General features: G+C 33.2%; 2 protein-coding genes across 4 annotated transcripts in view; one reads left to right on the top strand and one right to left on the bottom strand.

Moving 5' to 3' along the window:
• Positions 1-3473: 3473 nt before the first annotated feature.
• Positions 3474-4025, bottom strand: LOC123671718. The gene is made up of 2 exons (XM_045605709.1): positions 3975-4025; positions 3474-3907 (listed from the first exon to the last, which is right to left on the bottom strand). The coding sequence occupies exons 1-2, from the start codon at positions 4021-4023 to the stop codon at positions 3474-3476; spliced, it is 483 nt and encodes a 160-aa protein (XP_045461665.1). The 5' UTR covers positions 4024-4025.
• A 6849-nt stretch (positions 4026-10874) lies between these two features.
• The window catches only part of LOC123672630 (nephrin-like), a 516260-nt gene continuing 499885 nt past the window's right edge, over positions 10875-27249 (top strand). For 2 of the 3 annotated variants that reach the window (XM_045606833.1, XM_045606823.1), the window contains exon 1: positions 10905-11209. The gene's annotated coding sequence lies outside the window, so the exon portion shown is untranslated. Of the gene's footprint in view, positions 11210-27249 lie in introns of all 3 variants that reach the window. The other variant, XM_045606814.1, reaches the window with a different exon arrangement.

The raw sequence follows: 27249 nt of genomic DNA, 5'->3' as shown, positions 1-27249 counted from the left end.
GATTTCAAATCGTGCATATACTCGTGCACAAACGTTTTAGGAATGCTGTCAAAAGAGTCACTACATATCCGGGAACAGATATTGGATCAGACCATCAACCTCTTGTTGCGGATATTAAACTACGCTTGAAAAAATGCCAATTGAGAATTGAGAACAAATACTTTTAACTTCGTGAATGTGGAAATGAAAGAAAAAATGAGACAAGAATTTAATGACGAATTAAATCATATCAACAAGCAGATGGAAGACCCAGAAGAACTGTGGTGTGAACTTGACATCAAAGCCAAAAAAGTATGCAAAAATAATTAATTTAAGGAGAAATCAATGGCAAAAAATAAATGGATGACAGAGGATATCTTGAAACCGATGGAACAGCGAAGACTGGCGAAAACCGATGACGTAAGGTACAGGTGTCTACAGCGAAAAAATAGAAAGGAGATAAAGATGGCCAAGGAGAGATGGATGAGTGAATGATGCCAGGAGATGAAAGACATAATGTCCAAACATGATTTATTCAACATACATAAAAAGGTGAAAGATATCAGAAAGAAATATAGGCGGCATAATTAAAAAACGAGTTCCTCCCGTGCTAGTGGACAATAACAGCAAGATCATCGTTGATGAAGAAGACATCAAAAAGAATGGCAAACATATATATCAGAACTGTTTAATGACGATAGAGATAATTAAATGGCACTGTATCAACACTGCACAGAAGGTCCAGAAATAATGGGATCCGAAATAGAACATGCTAAAAGAAATGCAAAAGCCAGAAAAGCGCTAGGACCGGATGGAACACCCACTGAGTTAATAAAACTGATAAATGAGGAAAATATAGAAATAATAGTTAAACTTTTCAATGCAATATATAACACTGGAGTGATCCCCTCAGACTGGCTCAGATCCACATTCATTGCAATTTCTAAAAAACACAAAGCAAGAAAATGCTCAGAATTCCGACTGTTTAGTCTAATGAGCCACACCCTCAGAATTTTCCTAAGAATAATACACATCAGAATACGACTCAAACGCGAAGAAAACATGGAAGAAACTCAGTTCGGTTTTAGGAATGCACTCGGGACTAAGGAGGCGCTTTTTGCGCTGAACGTCCTATTACAGAAATGTCGTGATCAAAGAAGGGATATTTTTGCGTACCTCATGGATTTTAAAAAGGCATTCGATAAAGTGCAACATACCAAATTAATAGAGATTCTGAAGAACAAAGGAATCGATGATAGAGATATTCGTATCATTGGGAATCTGTACTGGAAACAAACTGCAAATATTAAGATTGGAAATAGTCTTACTAACGAAATACCCATACAACGAGGAGATAGACAGGGTTGTATTTTATCCCCAACTCTGTTCAATTTATATTCTGATCTCTTATTTAAGACAGCACTTGAAGATCAACCACATGGAGTAAAGATAAATGGTAAATTACTATATGTAATTAGTAATGCAGATGGCACAGTAATCCTTGCGGACAACATCGAAGGTCTCCAAATACTGCTGAATCGAATCCACGAACCAGGGGAAGGAATGGGCATCAAAATAAATGAAAATAAAACAAAATTTTTGGTCTGTAGTCGCGACCCTCACCCAGAGGCGAAACTGGAATTGGATGAGATTGAAAGAGTCCACAAATTTACATACTTAGGAACTATCATAACAGACCTACTAGATCCAGACGAAGAAATAAGACGCAGAATTGCAATGGCCAAAACAACCTAAAGATGAAATCATTTCTTTGCAACCACCATCTAGATTTAGAAATTAGACAAAGGATTGTCAAGTGTTATGTTTGGTCTGTACAAGAGTACAGACCAAACATGACACTCCACTCCATACAAGAGTATGGAGTGGAGGCGTAGACGCTTAAGATATCAACAACCAATCGCATAGAGACGCTGGAAATGTGGATACATAGGCGAATGTTGAAAATACCGTGGACAGCACATATTACAAACGAAGAAGTACTGAGGAGATTCAATAAAGACTGGAAACTATTCAGGACTATCAAACGTAGAAAGATCGCTTATTTGGGTGATATATTGAAAGGTGATCGATATCGTATTCTAAAACTCATCCTCAAGGGAAAAATAGAAGGTCGACGAGGTGTAGGCCGAAAACAGATGTCTTGGGTGAGAAACATCCGAACCTGGACAGACATTCGAAATGCAGGTCAACTTTTCCATATGGCAGAAGATCGAGAAGCCTTTGCTATGATGAGCGCCAACGTCGGATAACTCTGATATGGCACATAGATAAGAAGAAGCATCTCTGATTTTTGATCCTATAGGCATCTGAAAATAAGAATGCAGCGCCAAGGTGAGCAGACGTATGATAGAACTGTAAATGTTTACATTGGAGTGTTTTGTTGTATTAGTTGTGTGTGTATTTGCGTTATTAAAATTTGATTTTACAATAAATATAAAAACTTTTCAGACTTCTATAGTGAACAAGTGTGTTACTGTGTAAATAATATTTTCATTTTGGGTAAAGACGGTAGGTATCATCATTTGTTTCAGTTCAGTCTAGTGATATTGAAAGTTATGCAAGGATGGAAGACATCGAAAAATGACGAATAACAATCGTGTGCATATAATATGTGAACGGTTCAATCAACATTATTATACTTATACTACAGGATTCTAATAGTACCTTTTTTAGGTCCAAATGGCAAGACTGAGTTTAGTAGAATACTTGGGGTATCTCAAAGGCACAAACACTTCTAGAAGTGTTTATGAAGGTGAAGAAGTTTCAAATGCTGATCAGCTGGTCACATAATAAAAATGTTACATGTTATTTGCATGACTAATAAACTTTAGTTGAAAGGTTTTATTACTTATCCGAATTGATCATTTCACGTTACCCTTCAATTATACAGTCCCAACAAAATATTACAATGCTAAGGTATTGAATATTTTTAGGAATACTATAGAAAGTCGCATATCCATTTTTTTTTATTCATTAGGAGATAACTCAATTTACATAAGATGTTTCTAAAAATTAATTTATATAACTAGGTTACTTTAAACTACTCATATTGATACCTATTTATCCAATTATATTATTGCTCGACTAAGGAATCATCAAAATTAATAAGAATTCAATTGAAAATATTTCACTTATGAAATGTATCTATTTTGAAAATATTTTCGGCATATTATACGACAATTCTGAAATAATTAAAATTTGATAGAGAACTATCATCAGTGTGCCCTGAAAAAAAATATATAGAATTTCAGAGTACATGTCCAAATATTTCTAACGAATTTTTCCAATATTGTGTAAAGGTACTTTAGATTTGAAGACTTAGAAACAAAAAATTCAGTATGATTCTTTGATTGTCTGTTATGAATATTTTTTATGGATAATCAATTTTTTTTCTATTCAAATCAGTTTATTTATTAATGAACCACTAGTTCATTTGCTGCATACTATTTGGAAAATGCTGTATCTTATTATATTTAAGTAATCTTATTCCTTAAAAATCTATGTTCTGCAAAAATTGAATTGGACAAATTGGTTACAGCACAAGCAATTGTAAATATATCTTCAACTTTCTTCACAAGAGACCACTGCAATTTACCTCCTAAAATTTTAAATATCTTGATACGCTGATTGACTCTTTCAATATGTACTCGAGCAGCTGCTATTTTAGCATTCAACAATGCTTCCTCGGTACTCAACTGTTTTTTATCTTTTGAAAATGGTGGCCTGATCAACTTTATTTTGAACTGATGACAATCAAGTTTTTTTTTTTTGATATTTCTTTGTTTCAATCTTTCAGATCTACTACTAGAACATTCAGGTTCTTCCTTTGTGGTAGTAGATCCAACAGGAAGATTTCTGGAATGCATAGCAGTCTTTTTCAAACATTTTTTCTGTGTAGAACTGGAATCTGTAAACGATTATTATTATTATCCCCATAAATATAATCTAAAATTTCATGTGCTATCAGTGCTTACCTCGATAAAAATAATCATCATCGATAAAATGCAGGGAACATTCTTTCATATTTCTTGTCACTGGTTTATCGATTTTGAGTTTCAGTTGCCAAGCTTTTTGTCGATCCATCAGCACTTCACTCCTCAATTTCCATTCCACCCAAACACGATATTTATTACCAGTTTGAGGGAAAGCATGGAACTTAATATTTGAACTTTTTTTCCCAGGAAGAACACTGAGGAACTGAACAATAGCGATTCGAACGACTCATAACTTTTGAAATGATTTAAAGAATAAATGAATATTTGTAGAATATCACACAAAAACAAAGCAGAATGCAAGAACCTCAGAGGAATGAAAAGGACTGACTACCTCTGAGGCAAGAACCATGTCAACATTTTCAGTTAGTCTGATTGTCACCAGGTGGCGTAGCGCTTATGTTGATTCGCCTATTGGATTAAGTCCACCAGTAACTCTTACCAATAATCCCCTCATCTCTTCAAGACATTCGCATCAAACATCAAACATTCCACACACAGATTCCATCTCTGACTGACTTTGGTGATAGGTATTATGTCGACACAAAACAAAACTCTAATGATATTTTATTCAGAGATCTTGATAAACGGCAAGCTCTGATGGGATAGACCTTATTTTTTTGAAATGGTTCGTATTAAGATTGGCCAATTGAAGATATATTTTACACTACCAAAAATAATTCATTCTTGCTCAAAAGAAACGGCAAATCATACTTACCGGTTACCTCATTAAATTCAAAATTTTTTGAAAGGTACCCATGACTTCAATGTGCCACTGCAAACTGTTAAAAATTCTGGAATTGAAAAGAAAACAAATTTGACAGTTAGATTGATACTTTAATCAGAAGTGAATTAAATTACGCTCTTCGAATTTTGATTCGGAAATCACAGCAACAAATAGTTTCAGTTGATATAGAACATAAATGAATGAACACAAAAGGCTCTCATCAAGGTTAACCCCATTCCCCGATGAACATTACATTCTAAGGGTTGGTGGTCGTTTCCCTTATTCAGATTTCAACATAAATAAAAATCATCCAATATTACTTCCTAAAGAGCATCCATTAACTAAATTGATAGTCGAACATGAACACATTCGATTATAACATCTGGTCCCACTTTATAATTTTCATCATGAAGAGACAAGTATCTATTGGAGCATTTCAGAAAGAAATTTAGAGCAAAATATAGTGAGAAGTTTTCGTTATGATGCAAATTAATATAATTACATTATGGCTGATATGCCTATATGCGGGATTTCAGTTACACGACCGTTTCTTAATAGATTTTTTCGGCAACCGTCCGGGAAGTGCTCACTTCCCGGACGCTTTTTCTCTGAGAAAGTAGCATTTCCCGGCCTAGTCCGGAAAGTACGTACTTCCCGGACTAGGCCGGAAAAGAATCATAGAATCCATAGCAACCGAGATAACGGCTGACAGTTCATATGAAATTAGTTGTCAAAAATTTGCATGTTTTTTGATAGCAATCGCAATAAAATATGGAAAGCAGAATAGCGATAGTGTTATTTTACATGGTTGCCGAAAAAATATTGTACGCAACACGCCCGAAAATGGTTTTTTTGGACTCACAGACTTCCAGGACTCGCTTACGCTCGTCCTGGAATTTTGTCTATTCGTCCAAAAAAACCCTATTTTCCGGACTTGTTACGTAAATTACTATTCCCTATTTCAGTATCGTAATGAATTCATAACAGTTCTAAAAACAGTGTTGTGATGAACTCATTATAGTATCGTTTTCAGTTATATTTTTCGTTTTGTGGTTGTCTATACTGACTTCCAATCCTATCAAATTTCATCAAACGTCAATAATTGTCAATATAATATAATTTGGATATAGTGAAATGATTTGCAACATTATTCGCAATTTCTCTCAATTCTGGTGATGTTAAATCGATGAAGGGGAAAAAATGAGCGAACTTCAGATTTCTGTTTGAATGGCGCAAATTCCATAAGGTTTTCATGATATTTTGAAAGCGGAATATTAGGAAATTTTTAAATCAACATGATAAAATATTATTTCGATAGAACATCAAAACTGAATCCGAGGTAATGAAGATGAGCCTGACTCATTTCAATAACTCCCAGATAGGGTTGCCAGATGTCCGGTTTTCGACCGGACAGTCCGGTTTTTTCATGTTTGTCCGTTCGAAAAAATCTGGGTAAACCGGACAGAAGATTGTCCGGTTTTCAAATTTCGCGCAATATCTGGCGCGACCGCGCAATATCTAGCGCAACCGCGTGACAACCAACAGTATTGTTTGTAGTTACCTAAGGTAGTGGTACAACAGTAGCTCTGTTGAATTGTTCAGATCCGCAACTTCAAGGGTAAAAATCGCCATGATGATAGCCAACCTTCTTAAGGGTGTTCAATACCTTGTTCATACCACTGCTATTTCAGTGCTAATTTCAGTGCATTCCAATTCCAAAGTACAGGTCGGATTCATTTCATTTTTTGAGTGAACAATGACGTGATAGTGAACTTGAAGATCTCGTCTCGATTTTCAAAAAAAAATCGATAGTATTCCGAAAATTGAACTTTGAAATTGAACACTTTCTTCAAATGACTATTCAGCTTTAGAGAGACTTCTCATTTCAAGTAACTCATCCACAAATGTTCAGTGATATTATGAGTTTTGAATTGGTGCAAGCATTTTTTTAAAATTGCTTGATTTGCTCTAATTGTAGATGTTTTTCAAATAGAATTATGCTTTTTGGAACGCCTCCCAAAGGTTTACGCCTTTTTGCAACATGAACGCCAATAGAATCTTGGACTGTATTTTATGGCTCGAGATGAATGACACTTTTATGATTTACGAGGGTAGGGTTTCTCTGATTGGCTAAAATTGTGTACATTACTAGTTTATGACAATATTGCACTGAATAATAGGGATAGGTAGAAAACTTGTTATGAAATCATTGTTAGAATTACAAACGATACTGTTCCTAAAATATATATGCTAGCTGATTTTATTCGTAATGATGTCTGGAGAAGTACATTTTGAGCGCTTAGTATCATAAAGAAAATTTCAAAAGTCATAAAGAAATTAAGATGAAAAAAAGGTATCTGGATTTTTGCCGAAATATGGAAAATTATTAATATTTGAGAAATCTGAAAAAAAATTCTCAGAAAAAATTAAATTCTTTTGAAAAACTCACTATTCCCGAAACTCTATCTACAATATTTGTCATTTAATTTAACCCTAAAAATAGGCAATTCTTGATTAAGAAAATTTTCTCGTACTTCCTTCATTAATATTTAACTTGAAAAAATTTATGGTAAACAAACTCCAACGATAGTGTTTGACTCACCGATGATGAATCCGTCCTCAAATTCGATTCTGGTCAGTCCGTCAGGCCGTCCTATACGTGACAAATATATGATATGCAGCTCTTTCTCACTATCTATATATTCAATTTCAATGAATTTATAAATCAAACTAGAACTTTATGAATCGTTATTTCTTAGAATATATAAGAAAAGATATTTGTAGATAATTCAATTTTGAAGGCATAACTTATTCCATTTATGAAAAGGAACTGTGTAATTAGTATATTTTCTATATGATGAGTACCTATATATTCGAATGGATGATACAAAAAATATTAGTTTAAGTTATTCGGAAATGTGTGAATAACAGTGCATTTATTTGTGATATTTTTTATATTATTATTATTTTGTACCTCAATTATGGCGAAGCGCCCTAATTCATCAAGGTTGCATAACGAGTAGGGCTTCCCCTTGCACACCAAAAAAGTTCTTGAAATTTGTAAAATATTTTTCCTCCGATTGACAACAAATATTAATTTTGCAGACACATATCAATCAGTTATTACTTTTCCTGCCTAGGCAGCAAAGTAAGTAGTTTCATGAATAGGCATCATCAGAAATGATTAAATGGAAATAAAACATTCCAAAAAGTTGTCAAACTATAATTATTATGGACATATACATTTCCATAGCAACCAACCATACCAACAATTGCAATTTGTATCAAATTTTATTTTAATTTATCACTACAAAATAAATGAAGCTTCGTTTCATAGAAATCGGATGAAAATAATTATTGTCAAATAAAAAATACTTTCAATAGTTATTTATTTTACTATAGGTAGCAAAGTAGTAGATAGATTGCCGCGGCTAATAGTTCAAAGCCGAGTCATATTATAAAAAATACTAATACAGTACAACTTCGATAGTTCGGATAGTCGCTAGCCCGGACACTCCAGTATTCCGGACACTGCTGGGATTCGGGCATTTTGAAATTTTTGCCTCTGAAATCCGGGCGCGAAAATATTCATTATGCAAAATAATAGCATTTTCCTGTCTATACATGTAAAAAACGGTAACATGTCGGTTGGAAACAGCGTGGCGGCAGCATCTTTCATTCTGCACTTTGTTTTTGAGCGTGCCGGACGCAATGGTTGCTGTCAAACGATCACATAAGACACTTACACTCACAGAAAAGTCTAGCTATCAGGTGGTCAAAGGAGAATAACCTTCCCCTTGAACATTTATAGCTTTTGAAAAGACAACGCGATTGATATAGATGCATCCAAAAAGGTCCAAACTAAAATTGATATGTATTTTTCAAAAAAGTAGAAGATATTTCATTTTGCATACATACATAATATGTATGTATACAATATTATAAATACCTACATGTACATATTTACATAACGTGTTACATGTACTTGAGTGTTTTGTTCAGTTTTGCTTTATTTTATGAGAAAATTATATTTTTTTTTGTGACTTGATTAATAAACCTTATTTTGATAATTTATAAGTAGCTTCATTTCATAAATTAAAATCACTCCAGTAATCCGGACGCCTTCATAATTCGGGCAGGTACCGGAACGAAATCTGCCTGGACTACTGAAGTTATACTGTACATGGCTGAGCGTAGCGTGGCTGGGAATTCAGCTAAGGTAGTCAATCACTACTTTGTCGCCTAGTAAAACAAATTATTGTGTGAATTTTATTTGGCAATAACCCTTTTCATCCGATTTCGATGAAACAAAGCTTGAATATTGAACTTAGATGAGCTGAATATATCTGTAAAAACCCAAAGTGACACCCGATAGACAGAACAAAATACAACTTTTCATTCCTATTCTGTTACTCTTTTCTTATTGCCCTCACTAATTTTTTTTCACTACTTATAATACGTGTCAAATGTCAAATAATCATTTGAATAATCATTCTGAATTTCAGGAGAATATCAAAAATTCTCATCTAGATAAAGAGACCGACAACAATAACCTAATAAATCGCATATCTTATATTCCTATACACAGTGTTGTGGCCTCCAAAGGCGCATAAAATGAGAACTCAAAAGCTTTTCGAATTTTACATTCTAGAAATCTCAATATGCAAATTTTTCTGATTTTCTCTGTGAAATCATACAACCAGAGATGATCATATATTTTTTCTCAATTCGAATAAATTGCTATTTCTATTATCCATACTCAAAATAAGTCCATGACAGTGGTTCATTGTCATTTCTAACTTCACAATATTTTCAGCGATTTTCTTATTTAGTATTATATACCTAAACAGTGGCGTACCCAGACATAAGCCTTGGAAGGGGGATAAAGGAAAAAAAATCAAATTTTCCTTCTTTTGAAGAAGTTTTCCAAAGAATTTTGCTAACTCATAATAAGATTGTGATATATAAGGTTGTTACATATAATGGATATTCCTCCTGGGGGTATATATCCCCCTTATCCCCCCCTAGGATACGCCACTGTATCTAAACTGAACTGAATTTCTAAAGTTTAGAGAAACACAAATTTACTCTTTGCTGGGCTTCATCGAGAGTTGAGATTTTATTAGGGGCAATAAATACCAAACAGGCGGTTCTTCAAATTGAATGGGTGTGTCAGGTACAAATCTACCAAAAATTTTCGGGTAGCTCCATCTAGCGGAATTACAGTTTCAGCGCAAAGTAGTCTACAACCTTAAAGGAGACGGCACATAAAGAAGAAGAAGATAGATATTGCGCATGTCAATGTTATGGGAAATCTATGGACTGACGAAAGAAATCGTCTCGACATAAACACTGTAAAATATGAATTGTGTGTTTATGTCAATATAAATGCTAGTTGCACGGAATTTAAGGATGCTATGTCAAGCAATAAATCTTTGTTGAAAGCAGTCTCGTCAAATGCTAAGTATATAAAGAAGTAGACTGTAAGCTTTTCGTAATTTTTTGTTATATTTTGTAATTTGTAATATGAACTAATAAAAAATAAAAATTTGTCCGGTTTTTTCCTCATATACATCTGACAACCCTACTCCCAGAATTCCTGTTTATACTACTGAACTGTGAAATGCGGAACATGGAAATGTGATATGTTTTTCAAGAAGTATAGTCTACTACAAATAATGTATTAATTATCAGGACAAATTTTTTTCGTACAGGTACTGAGGTTGTGGCAAGAATTTCTTCAATATTCTGTTTCTATCTCCATTGAGCTGTTGTTCCTTACATCACCAGTCATCCTGTATATAAATTGAGACTATCACGTAAATACCTAATATTTTTTCATTCAACGTAGCCACAAGAATCATTCGATCGATAAAATATGACTCTTAAAAAAAAGGGTAGATACCTCATACGGCGAATGTCTCAATTCAAATCCACTCAAGAGGAAATCCAATAATGCATCAAAACATGATCAGAAAGATAATATCGAAGTAAAATAGAGAAAATTTCTGAAGCATCATCTTTCTCTGAGCTAGACCGTTGTCCTGACGATCCTGGCTGATCAGTGCTACTCTCCGGGATTCCACATCCTCGCTTGCGCCCCAGTATTCGCGAGTTTTCGCGAAGAATCGTAGCGCTCCGGATCCGGAGACCTCCAGTCCGGGCGGAGTCAGTCTGCAGAGGTTGCAGTATGGGGGTAGCAAAGTTTTCGTCCCCATAGAGCGCAACACCTGGATAAGTTCCACGCGTTCGATCCACACGCCCGTCTTTCGGCGGAAAAGACGCGTTTTTACGCACGTCCTGTGTCGGCTTGATTTCACGCGATTGGATTAGGTGAAAATTTTCGGGTTAGTGTGAATTTTGGTGCTTTGTTGTTCTCGACGGTCACAGGTGTACGCCCACGGTGTTGTGCCGTTGACATTTCGTTGTTTCCGTCTAGTTCACGTGTTGCATTTGTGTGTTTCTTCATATAGAATTGTTTAAGATTCAGGTGAAGATGATTTCCCATTTTGAAATATTTATTTCAGTGCACGAATACTAAGGAAGCCGTGCTTTTATTTTTTGACCTTGAAGATGATAGGCATTTCATTCAACAAACCCAAATGAATAGAAAAGACTGTTCAACATCAACACCATAAATCTTTCTTCATTACATATTCCTGAATGAATAATAATCTTCGCGACTAAATATTTCTTATATAAATTCCAATACGGCGTAAAGTCAAATCATATGAAACTGAGATGAATCGAGAACCAAAAAAAAATAATTGAAAGGAATATAATTGAATAGACAATTTTTCAAACAACATTTTTCGTTTGGGAAAAATGATTCTAAATCTTATCATAATGGGGAAGTGTCAGGTTCACAAAATTCATGGATGTATTCGAAAGAATCAATTCATGTATAGTACTCGTATTATTAATAATTATTCGTTCATCCCGTGAAATGAAAGAGAAAACCGTTATTGAAGCTGAGATAGAATTCGCCAAAGCACCTATTGTTGTGAATTTGCTAGTTCTAGTGGCTTAACCCTATTCAATGAATTACATTCAGGGTCGTCGCTAGCCAAACTGCCACCCTAGGCAGAGACCCAATTTGTCGCCCTACTCTGCAAAATGCTAAAAAATAATATTGGATAATCGGGGTCCAGAGCCGGCTCTAGCGTTTCTGCCGCACCGGCAGATACCATAAAATGTATTTCAGGAAATAAAAATGTTATTTTAACTGTAATTATTTTTTATGGATTCAAATTTGAATGGAATGAATGATTCAGGAAAAGTGGAATGTAATAAACAATTAACGTGCTCAACTGAATTCTTATGGATAGTTGATGAAATATATTAATTGAATTCAGGTTATACATTCTTCTGCTGAATTTCGACTTCATAAAACGCTCGAACATTCAATCTTTTTTCTTTGATATGATTAATTTAAACAACCGGATGATGCGGATGAACCATTATTTTTAAATCGAATAGGTAGTTGTTGCAGACATTCTCGATGCAAAGATGTTTGGGATTAGTGAATTCGATAAAAATGAATCATTTGTGAAATTCGTTGAAATTAAAAAAAAATTCAATTCATTCTTTCTAGAATTCAGATTTCACGGAAAAAATAGATAATGTCGCCCTCCATTATTTGCTCTTCTTCTAGAGCGGGCCGTGCGGTTTCAGGTTCTTCTGCTCAGTTTTGACTTTATAAAAAGCTTGAACATTTTGTTTTTTTTATAATTATCGAGTAAAACAACTGGATTATGAGGATGAACAATTATTTTGAATTTGAATGAGCCCACGCCCAACACTAGATAATTTGAAGAAAAATATTATAATATAATGGAATGTGGTATGAAATAATAAGTTGGAAATGGTGAAATGGAATCATTTCTCTTATATTTTGCATTCCATTCTGAGGAATCAACATTCTAATCGGAGAATTGAAAGTGAACGCCGACAAGACTGATGAGTGCATTTGTTTTCTTTTAGCGTCAATAACTCGTAAACACCACTATGAGGGGATTACGGGACATCTGGATATTTATGAGCATAATGCGGCACCTTTGATGGTTTTTTATTTTGAATTTGTCGGTAATTCCTTCTGTTGCTGATCAAAATAAATCATCACATTCGGAACTCTGAATTGGGTGAATTAGGAATTGAAGGTGTGGATTTGTTCGATAAACTTAATAGGGGTGAATTAAACATTAATTTTTTCATCTTATAGCCCTTGTAATAATCGAATATTTTCTTTATATTCTTTTTCAATTCCACAAATTCTTCCAATTCTGATCAGATACCGCAGGAGATATTGACGAATTATTCTCGTTACTGGAAGAGACCCTAGAAAAGACGGTCGCTGCGGCGCAAAAAAATTATTTTTCTCTGAATCCTCCAAATGCTGTAGCAATAATCGAATGGCTCATGTGAGGGCTAAAATCACCAGTTATGTTTGATGTAGGTTGTGACCTTCTGCCACCGTTAGCTTAGAGCTATGAGCAGCAGAACGATGAAACCGCAACCTTTTCATCATGGATGAAAATACCTAATGATTTTATCTTTATTCTTTGCTTTCTCCTGGTTGAACAATCGCGATAAAAATTGTTAACGTTCATCATTTTGAACACATAGCACCTTTGGAAATGAAGAAAAATACCCTTCTGAAATTTTGACAATTACCAGTTTCGTATTTAATCTACAAATTCAATATTTGTCCACAACTGATCCCATAAATCATGAGGCTTTTGATATATGACAGAATGGTGTTCCAAATTCCCAATCCTTCAAGTTTTCTGGGTATTTATAATTTCATGAGTTGAGTAACAACTAACTGGGATATAATTATTCTAATGCCATTGAAAATGAAAATATTTCGAAATTGCGACAAATCCTAGATGCTTATGTTTTCTAGAAGCTGTCCTTTATTCCTACTATGGGGCCTCTATGCCATAACTGATTATTTTATTGAGTAAGGTCTTCTGCTTGGTGTTTTCAATGTTGTTTCATGTGCTCTGTGCAAATGTGATGCTTAAAATTACCACTGTCATTTTTATTTCCATTATACTTTCTGTTCTTGTCTGTTATACCCTCTCATTATGCATGCAATTACGTTTATTTTGGTACTCTTCATTACTCTGTCGATGACCATTTACCTCACAATTCTTTGTCGATCTGGTGTCCATACGACTATTCGCTCAGTTGCCTGCCATCCGTTTCATCCTCCTATCACTCAAATTTAGGCAGCATCAAGGGCATATCCAGAGGTGGGGGGTTTAGGTGGTTCAAACATGGGATAAAAATCTTTATCCGAATATTTACCTATTGCTGCAAATATTGGCTACTATACCTACTTGCTACCCCACAAACGATTTTCTCAAGTCTAAGGAGACTACAAACTTACTTAAGAAACACAACGAGTGAAAACGGACTGAACGGATTGGCTCTCATGCATATTCATTATGAAATAGATATTTTTGCCGATGACGTGGATATATTTAAAAAGGTATACAGAAGACTTATTATATAATTTGTTTTTAAACAAAACATTTCTTATTAAATCACAACCTAAACGGGACCATCTAGAGCAAGAATGAAAAGAATGGGTTCCCCTTTGAAATCGTCTCGAGGCTCCCTGAAAACTCCTAAACCTTCTTTTCCTCGTAGTTTTTGAGTTTTACTGTGTAACGTTACAATTACTCATGAGACTCTAAGACTAATTTCTAGGGGTGGTTTGGCTTATTTGGCAACAAAACTCCTACCCAGGTTTTTACAAATTTAATAAAATTAAAATATACAATGATCGAACCTTTTCACTCTGAACAAATAATAAAATAGAAACTTAACTCAAAACGATTTAAAATGAGTTACTCTGCTACTAGGATGGAATCTCTTCTGTATTTTATCTTCAGCCTTCTGAACACCAATTCTTATCAGAAAGCTATAGTACTCCAATCCTCATTCAACGAAGTTGATGTGATAATGCCAAGTATTACGCAGGTATTCTTTCAGATTCAGGAACTAAAGTGGTTTAACATACGTACTATCCCAAATTCTGTATGTCAAGGAAGTACTTCTTGATATTTTTCAATCCCAAGAAAGGTTTCTGCTGTTCCAATTCCACGGGAGGTTTTCTTAGTTCCAATCTCACGGGAGGTTTTCTTTCTTCCAATCCCAAGGGAGGTTTTCTTGTTCCAATCTCACGGGAGGTGCTTTGAGAAAATGAACAACGATATCAGAATATGTTAACTAAATTTACAACTCCTTCTCGGATTTCTAACCAAGAAATTACAAAGAAATCATTACATTCATTATCAAATGAACCTGAGAAGGAGTTTTGCTGACATTATTTGACACAAAAAGAATTCTACCAAACCTGAAATACGTTTCGACAAGATGGATGACTCTAAAAAAACTACTGTTTCAAATTAAATTGATTCGTTCTGGTGAGATTATTACTTGTTGAATACAAATATTCATGTTAACACTTACCGAGAATCCCGACACAATTCTCGCCGATAAATCAGATTCCGAGATTCAAAGTAAACTAATAATGACTTAAATCTAAAACTTACAGGTACGTCTTCTTGCTGTAGTCTTAATAATCATTGAAGATCTTTCAGAAGATTCTCTCTAGATCCGCGCATCTGCGTTCCGACCGATGGTACACGATATGATACGATTAATTGACAAATTACCGCGTCTTCACGAATTCCAGTAGCGTAACATGGAATGAAGCGTACAAAATCGTTGCAACTGGTTGTTTCGATAGACCAATCAGAACCGTCCGTCATAATATATTACACATATATATGTATGAGTTGAAAATTATAATTTCTTCAGGAAGCTTGCAGTTTCCCAAACCGTTTTTTCATCTTTAAATGCCAACAGATGAAATGAAAAGTCTCCGGCGAATCAGAAATAACATTGTAAGATTGAAATTTAAAATTAATCATAAGTTGAAAATAAACGCGACAACAGATGGAACTATACTTAAGAGATGGATATTGAATTGCGAAAAATCATTAATTGAAAACAGGAACATTCAGAAAGGTGAAAATTAGTCACCACAGAAGATCAAGAGAGGTTAAGCACTGAACGAAAAGAGTACGTAAATACAATGAAAAAGTACATTGGGTCAATTTATTTATTTATCAAAATAAAGCCAGTGGACGCGTCCATTAGGCCAACGAATTATCGTACATTAGGAGTATGTACCGAATGTGCGAAAATATTACTACTATGATACATCACGGCAACGAATGTATTCATTGGCTCTCCGTATGATAATTCATCGTCCGAATGAATCAGTTTCTTAGTCGCAATGAAATTTGTTCATTGGATGAACGAGCGTGGTACGTTAATTCAACGTACGAATTCGTTGAATCAATGTACGATATTTATTATTAGAAATGATCGAGGTGGCACAATGAATCAGTTTCGTTGTCGGAATGAAATTTGTTCATTGGATTAACTAACTTGGTACGTTAATTCAACGTACGTATTCATTGAATCAATAGTATTCGGTTTTGCAAGAAGTTGAGAAAATCGTCATCAAAGGTTCATACTCTTTTTATTTCGAATAAAATTATTGGTTTATAATTTTATCCAAAATAAAAGTAGTAGGAACCTTTGACGGCGTTTTCCTAGACTTCTCGCAAAACGGAATTTTGATAGTAGATAATTTAATTGATTCAATGAAAATTCAAACTTTTTTATTTTTGGATTTGTGGAAACATAACAAAACATAGTTTAAATATATATATTAAATAATTTATACCATACATCGAATAAAATAAACCCTCATAAAAACATAAAACAACAAAAAAATTCAACACACAATTTTTTTTATATGTATATATATATAATTTTGAAGCAAATATCAACCACTCTGAAAAAAATATGAAATTCGAATCTTCTGTCATCAAAATATACAAAACAACTCATTTATAAATTTTATATGATCTCCAATGCAATGCCTATTATAAATGGCTGTATGGGGTTGTTTTCCAATATTCTATATGATCTTCCACTTCCTGAATCTAGCTTCCAACGAACAGGAATGATCCTTGAGAATCTTTAATTGTATATTTGGTTGTTTTTTGTCCAGTAATGGCATCCATCGTAGGCACCAAATAAGCAAGTAAGCTCCGAACAATTGAAGCATCTCGTCCATCTATAAAACAATTAAGTATAAGAACTCCGAAAAAATCAGAAATAGGTCTAATTTAAATCGTACAGGTATTTTGATTTGAAAAGAATCCTACTCTCACTGGCATTTCCTTCAGTACCAGTGCCCAGAAGTTCTCTCACAGTTTTTTCTTTCTCGTTTTTCTCTTTCATGAGGAATGTGATGATGTTTAGATAGCACCTCTCCTAATTTGTGGAAAGAGAGTCAAACTGAAAATAGTATATTATTGAATGAGTCAAACCAATTCCGTAAGCTTTTGAACACCACATAACCTAAATTTTCTCACCAAATGGTTTCTCAGAGAGTGTTTTCGAGCATTTTAAAGGTTTATTCTTTGTGTTTCGTTCATTGATATGCTTGGAAATTGTATAATTAATTTATTTTTTCATATTTGCGCACTAGTTGTTGAGTCTTCCCTGTTTACTCATTCGATAAAATTCCTGGAATTAGAAAATATTAATTGTTTATTTAATTTTATAATGAATAGAATCTCGCCAATTTTTCAGGTGGAAATCGATTCAATATTTCTTTTTCAAGACAGTAACTGATGACGTTTTTCGATCATCTTAAAATTTTCAAAATTTTGTATGATATTTATAGAGCATTATTCCTTTTGGAGTTTCATTGAGGTTATTGGATAAATGAATTACACTGCTTTCATCAGGTGTTATCGCTCTTGAATACGGTATATAACGATGTGAACCCATATCACATATAACTTTTACTTATTCCTTTGAGGTCATCAACAAATATTTTTTCAGCTGGAAAACATATTGAATTGCTAGAATAATTCTGTACATAGAGAAATATTGAACCCACCTAAGAGATGATCATATAATGATTCCATATTCCAGTCACTTAGGAGCTCATGGAGTTTAAGCGATTCCTAGGTATGATAAGGAATATGTGAAATTGACACTAACTTCTTTCCTCCTGAATAGTGCCTAATTATTCCTAATTCTTGAATTGTTACAGTGGATGATGTACTATAATTAGAGATAAGCTGAATTATTTTATCGAATCATGAATCTTTAGAAATAGAATAATGTACTATTTGAATAATTAACGCTAAAATTTGTTCTACTTTTGGAAAGCCTTAGTACAATTTTGAATGCACCAAACAAATCCCATTTGAACACAATACTACTTGAATTGTTTCACCAAATGTTTTCTCAGAGAGTGTTCCCAAGTATTTCGAAGGTTCTTTCTCATATATATAAATTTTGTTCTGCTTGGTAATTGTACAATTCATTGATTTTTTCATATTTGAGCACTTAGTTCTTCCATTTTACACTTTCAATAAAATTCCTGGAATTTGAAAATTTCAATTGTTTGTTCATATTAATATAAATAGATTCTTACCAATTTTTCAGTAGGAAATCGTTCCTATATTTCTTTATTTATACATTTCGCTGATGATCAGGTAGTAATCTAGTAATAGTAATTGATTGTTTACGTCGCACTCGATGTGTCCCTATTTGGGTTTTCTCACTAGCGTAAAAAATTAAACACGATTTCCACTATTAAATATTCATAATATATACACTTTGCAAGCTCAAGAGACTAAGCGAAAATTCAACAATGATTCTCTCTTCAGCATAATTTAGCCGGTGAAATATTATATTCTTACCTTAATGCTGCTAAAAATGGCGGTATATTTGAAAATGACAATCCATCAAATCACAGAACTATGAGTTCACCTGATGAATATTGAAATTGAATAAAATGCTACAAATAAATGCTATTTATTAATTATTTCTCAATAATATATAACACTTAGCTATATTTATTTCAATCGACCACATATAGATTCAGCATCATTAAATTAAATTATGGGTAAATAAATGTAGTGCGTAGACCTAAAATCTGATATGAGGTCTATGATGTAGTGTGATATTAACTGATGATTATTGGTGGGGTTCCAAATAAATTCTTTATTTCCATGAAACAAATATTTGTCCATACGGCCAATAAATTATTCATCTATTTTAATGCATTTCCGATAAAATCAAGGAAATACTTCACTCAGACTACACTTAGAGTATTATTTACGAATAATTTCATTGAATAATGTTTAATATAGTAGTCGATTAAAATGAATATAGCTTAGTGTTAATAAGGTATTGAGTAATAATTAATAAATATCATTAATTTGGAACATTTTATTCAATTTCATTATTCACTTATTGAATATCAATAAAGCTTGTTAGTATTAGTTTTTTATTTGATAATTAATGATAAGCATTATATATAATTCAATTTAGAATAAAAATAATAATTCAATTCAGTAATGAATAACGTATTTGTTGTTGATAGTTATTTGGGCTTTTTCTTCAATTCGATTGTTTGCTTGTGAGTAGAACCGTTTACCGACTAGGTCGGTTTGGCCTTGTACGCATCATATTTTTGTTAATAATTAATGAATCCCATATTTTTTAGTGAATATATTACTGAAGTGAGAGTTTATTCATATACAGGGTCTTTCAGTCTTTTTAAAGTGGATACATCAATCTTACATCTTGAAAAATCCAAAAAATGAAAATTTTCCATCCAAAAACCTCGAAGTTATTCTTGTTTCAGCGGAGCTCTATTTTCGATTTTTTTTTCGAATTTTCCCGTTCAGAGAGAATTTTCCAACCAAAACTGAAAAATGTTACATCAAAATAACTTGAAATTTTCTAAGGAATCTATTTCTGCAATAAAAAAATGGTGTTCTAATTTGAAAAACGGAAGTTGACGTCATTTCCGGAAAAACCGGAGGTGCTCATGCCTTGAAAATATTTTAGATTTCATCAGCATCGTGAAATACTTATAAGTGCTGAATTTCATGAAAATACGTTCAGTAGTTTCCCGTATAAATATGGGGAGGTTCCTCGTGAAAGACCCTGTATAGCAAATGTTTGTTAACTACCGGTTGAAAATTTGTTCTAATGAATTTATGTTATGTAAGTTCATATAAATTAGTTATGTTATTACATAAATACCTTGTGAACAAATATTTTATTCTCTATCTATAAACTTTTTTCAATGCATGATTTACCTATTGATGAATAAGTATATCAAATATAAATTTGCTGTGATAGTTGTGAATGAATATCCTTCAAATAATTGCTTTATAATAGAAAAGATGGATTTCTCTCAGAGTAAAGCAGTAAATTAATATTTCCAATCGAACCACCAATCATTTCCAATTCGGATCGGTTATTCTTTCATTTATGTGAGTCACGTGATCTGTTAGCAGGCAGTCGGCTATGTTGAACAAATTCATTGGGTCAACGTATCAAGTTCATTGGGGGGATGAATATCTTTCATTGAGTTGATGTACTGTGTACATTCCTATGATGAACTGTTAATTCAAAAGCCGAGTTAGCACACAAACCGTCAACGAACGCCTTTTCATTGGGACAACGAAACTGTACGTAACATGAATTTCAACTCAAACGAATTTGTTAGTTGGCATAATGGAAAGTATATTGTATCAACGTACGGAAGGTCGATGAACGGCATTCATTGATATTACGAACAAAATTTCTTTCAGTGCGCTAAAACCGAGGCTAAAACGGACCAGAATTTCTGACACGAAGCTGGACACACTATATACTAACTAAAATAGAGCCAATAAAAGAAAGTATGCAAAACTAAGCTAGGAATTTTCCCTAAATGTCACTCAACATTGCGAATATGTGATAGTAGTTGTTTATTATTATTATATGTATTTTAAGATTGAACATAAATCATGGTCTGAGAATATGAAAAAGAATGTTGGACCTTGAGATTGCAGTGAAAGCCACCTTTTATATTATATGTTACTATGATATGAAACCTCGAATGAAATAGTATTGAACAGATAGACAAACTTTTTATATACAATTCAGAAGTGTGTGTTGAGAAGCTAAAATACACATTTTTATGACCTAAGAGTGTAAAAATATAAGTTACCAATTGGTTTTTGGAGAATTTGAGTGTAAAGCTGTTGACTTAATATGCTGCTTTAATCAAATCGTTATGAAATCTTCCATCGGAGCAATGTCAACTTTATGTCTATATACCCTGTTATACAGGGTGTCCCGTAAAGACCACGTCAAACCGAGGGGGAATGCAGATCTAAGGATAACCTACCTGCTATGACAAAATTCCCATTATAAAAGTCTTACCATTTTAGAGCTAAAAAATGTTTAGGGATGAATATCACAAGAAATTATGGAAAAGGTAGTGAAGCCATCGATTATATTCTTCAAATATGTATAGTAATAATTCAACATGTCTGATTGTGAACATGTGATAACTCTATTGAAAACTAAATTCAAATTTGATTCAACAAAAGAGAGTTGTAATGATGAACCATATAAGAAATTAATAGGTTAATAAACCTATAACGTCTTTAGCAGTATTAACTAGTCCTGATATAGCATACTCAGTTAATTTCTTGAGTCAATTTAATAATAATCTCATTGTCCAATTTTTACTTTAGTCAAAAGACCTTAGTTCATTATTTGAAATGACGGTACTAAAATTGTATCGGCCAATACTATTGACCCATGTTAGTGGGTTCGATTACTACACTGACTACACGATTTTTTTCAAATGTTAACTTTGGATCTGAATCAACTTCAACTGAAGGAAGACCAGTGAATATATTCCATACATTATTGCAATGAATATCTTCAAAGTACTATTCAAAAGAATAATAATGGAATTTAGAAGAATATGTATTTCTCAATTTATAGTCGTATATGTATGATGCATAAGTCCAAATTTAATGAATTCACATCTAAAGTGAATTTTTTTTCAGAATTATTCAGTGTAGCTATAAATGAACAACCTTAAAAGAGACAGAATGAATAGAACTGCCTTTCAAATACCCATGGCTTATGTTACCTCATAAGCAACTGTAATATCATATCTAGGTGGAACCTTTTTGAGAAATCAGGTTATAAGTTTGAGAGTCTCTTAGTTTCCAAGGTTTATTGATACATGTTTCAGTTGAACAGTAAATAATATTATGATAATATAACAGGGTATATATAATTGAAATTATTCGTATGAAAGATTTCACAACGATTTGATTTATTCATTATAAAATCAACAGAACTGCACTCAAATTCTTCAAAAACGAATAGGTCACTTATATTTTTGCACTCTTCTGTCATAAAAGAGTATATTCTAGATATTCAAAGCACACATGGAAATTTTTGAAAGTCATCTGACTAACTTGGTTTTTTTTCCAGTAATAAAGCCCATTCTGAATTATCTATAAGGAGTTTTTCTATCTTTCTGATACTGTTTCATAGTAGCACAACTTTCACTCCAATCAAAGACTGAATTGAATTCCAAATTGATTATCATATTGTTTCGGTTCATTCATTTATGTACTCTTCATGGCTCTATGGGTGATTCATGTTTATTTAAAGTTTACAATTTGCGAATATTGGTAATCCTATTGATGAACAGATAAAGCTTCTGTTCTCTTTTGTAGTTCCATCTTCTGCCGCAATAGATTCAAATTCTCACGAATGAGAATGTAGTTTTATAGTTTGTAGGAAATAAACGAAAAATTACTGAAATAAAGCAACATTCATCCAATTGAATCAATAATAGAAACCTTTTGAATAAACCTGAACTGAGGAAAATTCATTCAATGATATTCATTTCCAAATTTTGACAAATATCTATTGAATATTTGATTCGCCGAAGACTTTGCATTTTATCTGTCAGCATTTATTTAAATATTAAATAACAATTTTGGAAACTGCAAACTTTCTCAAGAAATCAGAAGTATATCGAAATGAAATATTTATTATTATATTATAACATGACACTGACAGACGAATTGTCCACAGAGACCACAGAAATATGAGACTTTCAATGTCAAAATAATCCGAAACACCCCGTATACTCGGAAACCGCGAGGAGAATCGAAGGTTTGGAAGTTTTCCTGGGGGACGATTTCAAGGGGGTCTTATTCTTGTCATTTTTGCTCTAGGTGGTCCCGTTCGGGCTGTGATTTAACGTCTCTTATATCGATATGCTGCAAAACCTACGTAGTTGTAATTGCCTTGAAATAAATTGATTATTATTAGATTATCAGATCATAAAAATAGCTGATCAAGTAACTACAGATACTGCGATGTGATCTGAAATTATATCACTTCATTATTTCGTATTATTTTCATTATCTAAATTTCTTATAATTCCAAAGGAAATGGCTTCAAATTTTTCTGAATAAATAATTCAGATCAGTGACTATATAATTCAGATTATTGACTAGATAAAAGTATTTCCATCATTATTTCTCTCCCAATTTTTTTAGTTTCAAAAAAGTGACGACACTGTGATGTAATAAATATTCGAGTTTATATTTTTCAACGCTGATTGCGATGCCTTCAAATTTATTTACTTATTTCAGAAATACGGAAATGTTTATCCGTTGGGAAGGATAACATTTCCTAATTATGAAGAGGTACGACAAATGAAACGACCATTATAAACTAATTACCAATTATTAGCTTAATGTTGATCGAAACGGCAATTCGTTACACATATTATTTTTGTAATCACTATTCGCTGTCATAGAATTCATGAGCTTTATAATAGATATTTCTATAAGCAAATAGCGAGAGTAATGAAAATCATAATTGTGGGTTGCTGGTTGAATAACAATAATGAAGGTGTACTAAATATTGATCAGAAACATAATAATGGGAATTTCTGATAATAAACGATAATATAAATAGAACCAAACTTTATCGGAATCGGCTTCCGCTAGCTGATATTCCGAATTATCATCAGGCCTGGTTTGGCTCCTTTGATGGTGGCCCTTGGTTAAATACTGATTTGAGGTCTTCAGGAAATCAGACGGGAACTGTTTCGTCTTTCCACGACATTTATCGTGCTCTTGAATTGTTTTAAATCTCATTTAATTTTTTTTCAATTAATTCAAATCGGCAGCAAATTTAGATTAATTAATTACCGTATCTCTACTTGAGAGCAGGGTCGCGGCCAGGATCGGCAAACCGGACATTTTGCTGGGGCGCCAAATTGTAGGGGCGCAAACTCAGTTAATGAAACAAGAGATACTTTTTGACACATAAATGTTTAATTTCCAACAGACAATTTTTTTGAAATCAAATAGGCGCTCTCAACTGTAGTTATAAAAACACAAATACCTATTTGTATTTTGTATCTACTAAATGCACCTTTTGAGAAAAAATTTAGCCCTACTAAAATGCACTTTTCAAGAACAACATCGTCTTTTTACTATAGACGTAGTTTTTACTATAGCGTCGTACTTTTAAACAATTCTGGACTTTTTTGATGAAATCGATAAAAAGTCCTTCGATAAGTTTGACAAGGTGATTTTAAGTTGAAAAAGATGATTTTATATGGACTCGAAAAGATGGTTGAAAATAATAAGAGAGGCTCCTTCAAAGATAATTCAGTTGAATAAGGCAAAGTAGGGCTGCGAAATTGTATTTTGCCGAGACGCCAAAATGTCTGACGAAAGCCCTGCTACTACTTGAGAGTGGTTATAACTGAAATAAAACGAATGTTCAATGATAATATAACTACGAAAATGACAATGAAAAGCACAATGCAAAAAAATACTATATTACAATCATCAGCAGACCTGTTATGTAACAACCTAGGATATTTTGATACTAAAATAGTACCAATAGTCGAGTGAAGTATAAAATAAATCATTATTAGAAACAGTAAACCAAAATAAACACCGTTACTAATAATATAAATATAAGCGAAAACATTGTTTGTTTAAATTATAAGTAAGTAAGTTCTTCACTACTCTTGGTCACAAAATTCATTATCTTATCTTTGTACAAATCAGAAAATAAGTCTCTGTCTATATTTATAAAATATAGGCTAGACATAAGGCCTTAGCCTCAACTAGACCTATGATAGTTTTTTATTATTTTTAGCTTGAAAAACACCCTTTCACATGTAACCTGTTTACAGTGCATCCCATTTTGGGTGAGACTGCCAGGTTTCTCGCTTGTTATTTAAGATAGAGCCTTGCGGTTTTCACGTTCCTGTCCTACTTTTTCGTGAAACTCAAGTTGGTCTAATCAGATTCTGCATAACTGTTTCCGTTCAAAAGATACAGGGTGATTTTGGAAATTGATACTTTTCGGACCCCTTCTTTATCTCCGAAGTTATTAGAAATAATGCTGAGGTAAAAACTACTTCTGAATCAGAATTCTGCGTAGAATCCAGTGGCGTACTCATTATTTTTTTTCGGGGTATGGTTTAGAAGATTCAACACAAACTTATGTTTTTTTAAATGGAACACTATGTGTATCATTACTTCGTTGAATTCGTTATTTTTTTCCCTTCAAAATGATATATGACACTATGTAGGTAGGATGTTCAGAAATGTTAAAAAAAACACTAAAACATCAAATAATGATGATTTTTTGTTAATGGGCAATGGATTTCCCATAGAAAAGAAGAATCAATAATGATAACAATAATTTATAGCGATGACAGCTAGATCAGATTGGTTTTTTCCCTCCAATGCCTACTTGATAAAACAATGCTCCCAAATGCATAGTAGCCATAATAACAACAAGGATGTTTGTGTCATCAATGACCTACTTCTCCTAAAAATCAAAAGTAATAATCCTCTCATTGAAACATAGATAATTCATGGCCCATTTACAAAAAAATCATCATTATTTGACGTTTTAGTGTTTTTTTAACATTTCTGAACATCCTACCTACATAGCGTCATATATCATTTTGAAGGGAAAAAAATAACGAATTCAACGATGTAATGATATATAGGGTGTTCCATTTAAAAAAACATAAGTTTGTGTTGAATCTTCTAAACCATACCCCGAAAAAAAATAATGAGTACGCCACTGGATTCTACGCAGAATTCTGATTCAGAAGTAGTTTTACCTCAGCATTATTTCTAATAACTTCGGAGATAAAGAAGGGGTCCGAAAAGTATCAATTTCCGAAATCACCCTGTATCTTTTGAACGGAAACAGTTATACAGAATCTGATTAGACCAACTTGAGTTTCACGAAAAAGTAGGACAGGAACGTGAAAACCGCAAGGCTCTATCTCAAATAACAAGCGAGAAACCTGGCTGTCTCACCCAAAATGGGATGCACTGTACAAGTTATTTTCAAGACCAATAATATAAGCTACATAAAAGCATTGCATGAAGAATATTCCTTATACAATGATGTGAGTTGGTTGAAGAATCCTGATTCAGAGAGTTCAAAAAGAACTGAAAATACTCATGACAAACACATGAAACATTTTTTACTGTCGTTGCAGACACCATGAAAATTGTCTTCTTCGGATTCAGGTTCACAATTTTCTGCTTTGTTTAATTTTTCTTCTGATATATGTACAGGATGATTGTTCATATTTTACAATAGCTATCTCAGGTAATATTAGTCCTACCAAAACATTTTAATGGGCAAATATGAAGTATTTTTTATGGGGTTTCAGAATTCAGTACAAGGAGATTCAAAAAAGCATTATAAACATAAAGATTTTATGTAAACGGGTATTTTTTAAAGGAACACCCTGCATTTCATTTCTCTAATTGATAGAGCTCTTTCTCCTTATTTCAAATTCGGAAAATTCACTAGGAAATATCGGATTTAGCGTACAAATCTGCGAGTCGCTCTGTCTCCAATCGAACAGTGGAAGAATCGAAACATGAATGCGATGCGATATATTTATTTTTTTTTTTAAATATTGTCATGTCCACAGAGTTTCTGTGCAACAGCTGATTGAAACGCAAGTGTATTGATTAGATGAACGTAAATCGAGTGTCAAGATTGAACCCGCAAGATCTTACGACGAAGATGAATTTGAGGCATTCTGTCTCCCAAGAATGTCTCCACAAAGTGAATCCTCAACAGATACTGGTCTGGAAGAACCAGGAAATAAGGATCCCAATTATACGATCGTGACGCGAAAGAAGCGGAAGAAACGAACAAAAAACCGAGATGATCCGGCAAAAAAAGTCGAAGATAAGAAATCGCCAGAGATAAGATTAGAAGAACCACAGCTGCCAACAATTTCGCAAATAACACATGAGTAATCAAATACCCTGATGGTAACATATGCGAATTTATTCAACATAACACCCATTCCTAACACAACAAGACTTCAAGTCGCCGATAAATAGATAAAATTGTTCCCAGATGGACGCGATATAATTACCCAAACCACACAGGGATATATTGTCAAATCAAATAATTCCAAGGATAATCTCACAAAAGAGCTAAAACACATAAAGGAAATGAAACTAATCAACACCTTTTATGAAACTTCAACCAACACCTCAGTTCACAACAAGCCCAGAACTC

Source organism: Harmonia axyridis, chromosome 1 (assembly GCF_914767665.1).
Source record: "Harmonia axyridis chromosome 1, icHarAxyr1.1, whole genome shotgun sequence".
NCBI classification, from domain to species: Eukaryota; Metazoa; Arthropoda; class Insecta; order Coleoptera; family Coccinellidae; genus Harmonia; species Harmonia axyridis.
Note: the sequence above shows the minus strand (reverse complement) of the source record. Positions and strands in the feature narration are given on the sequence as shown.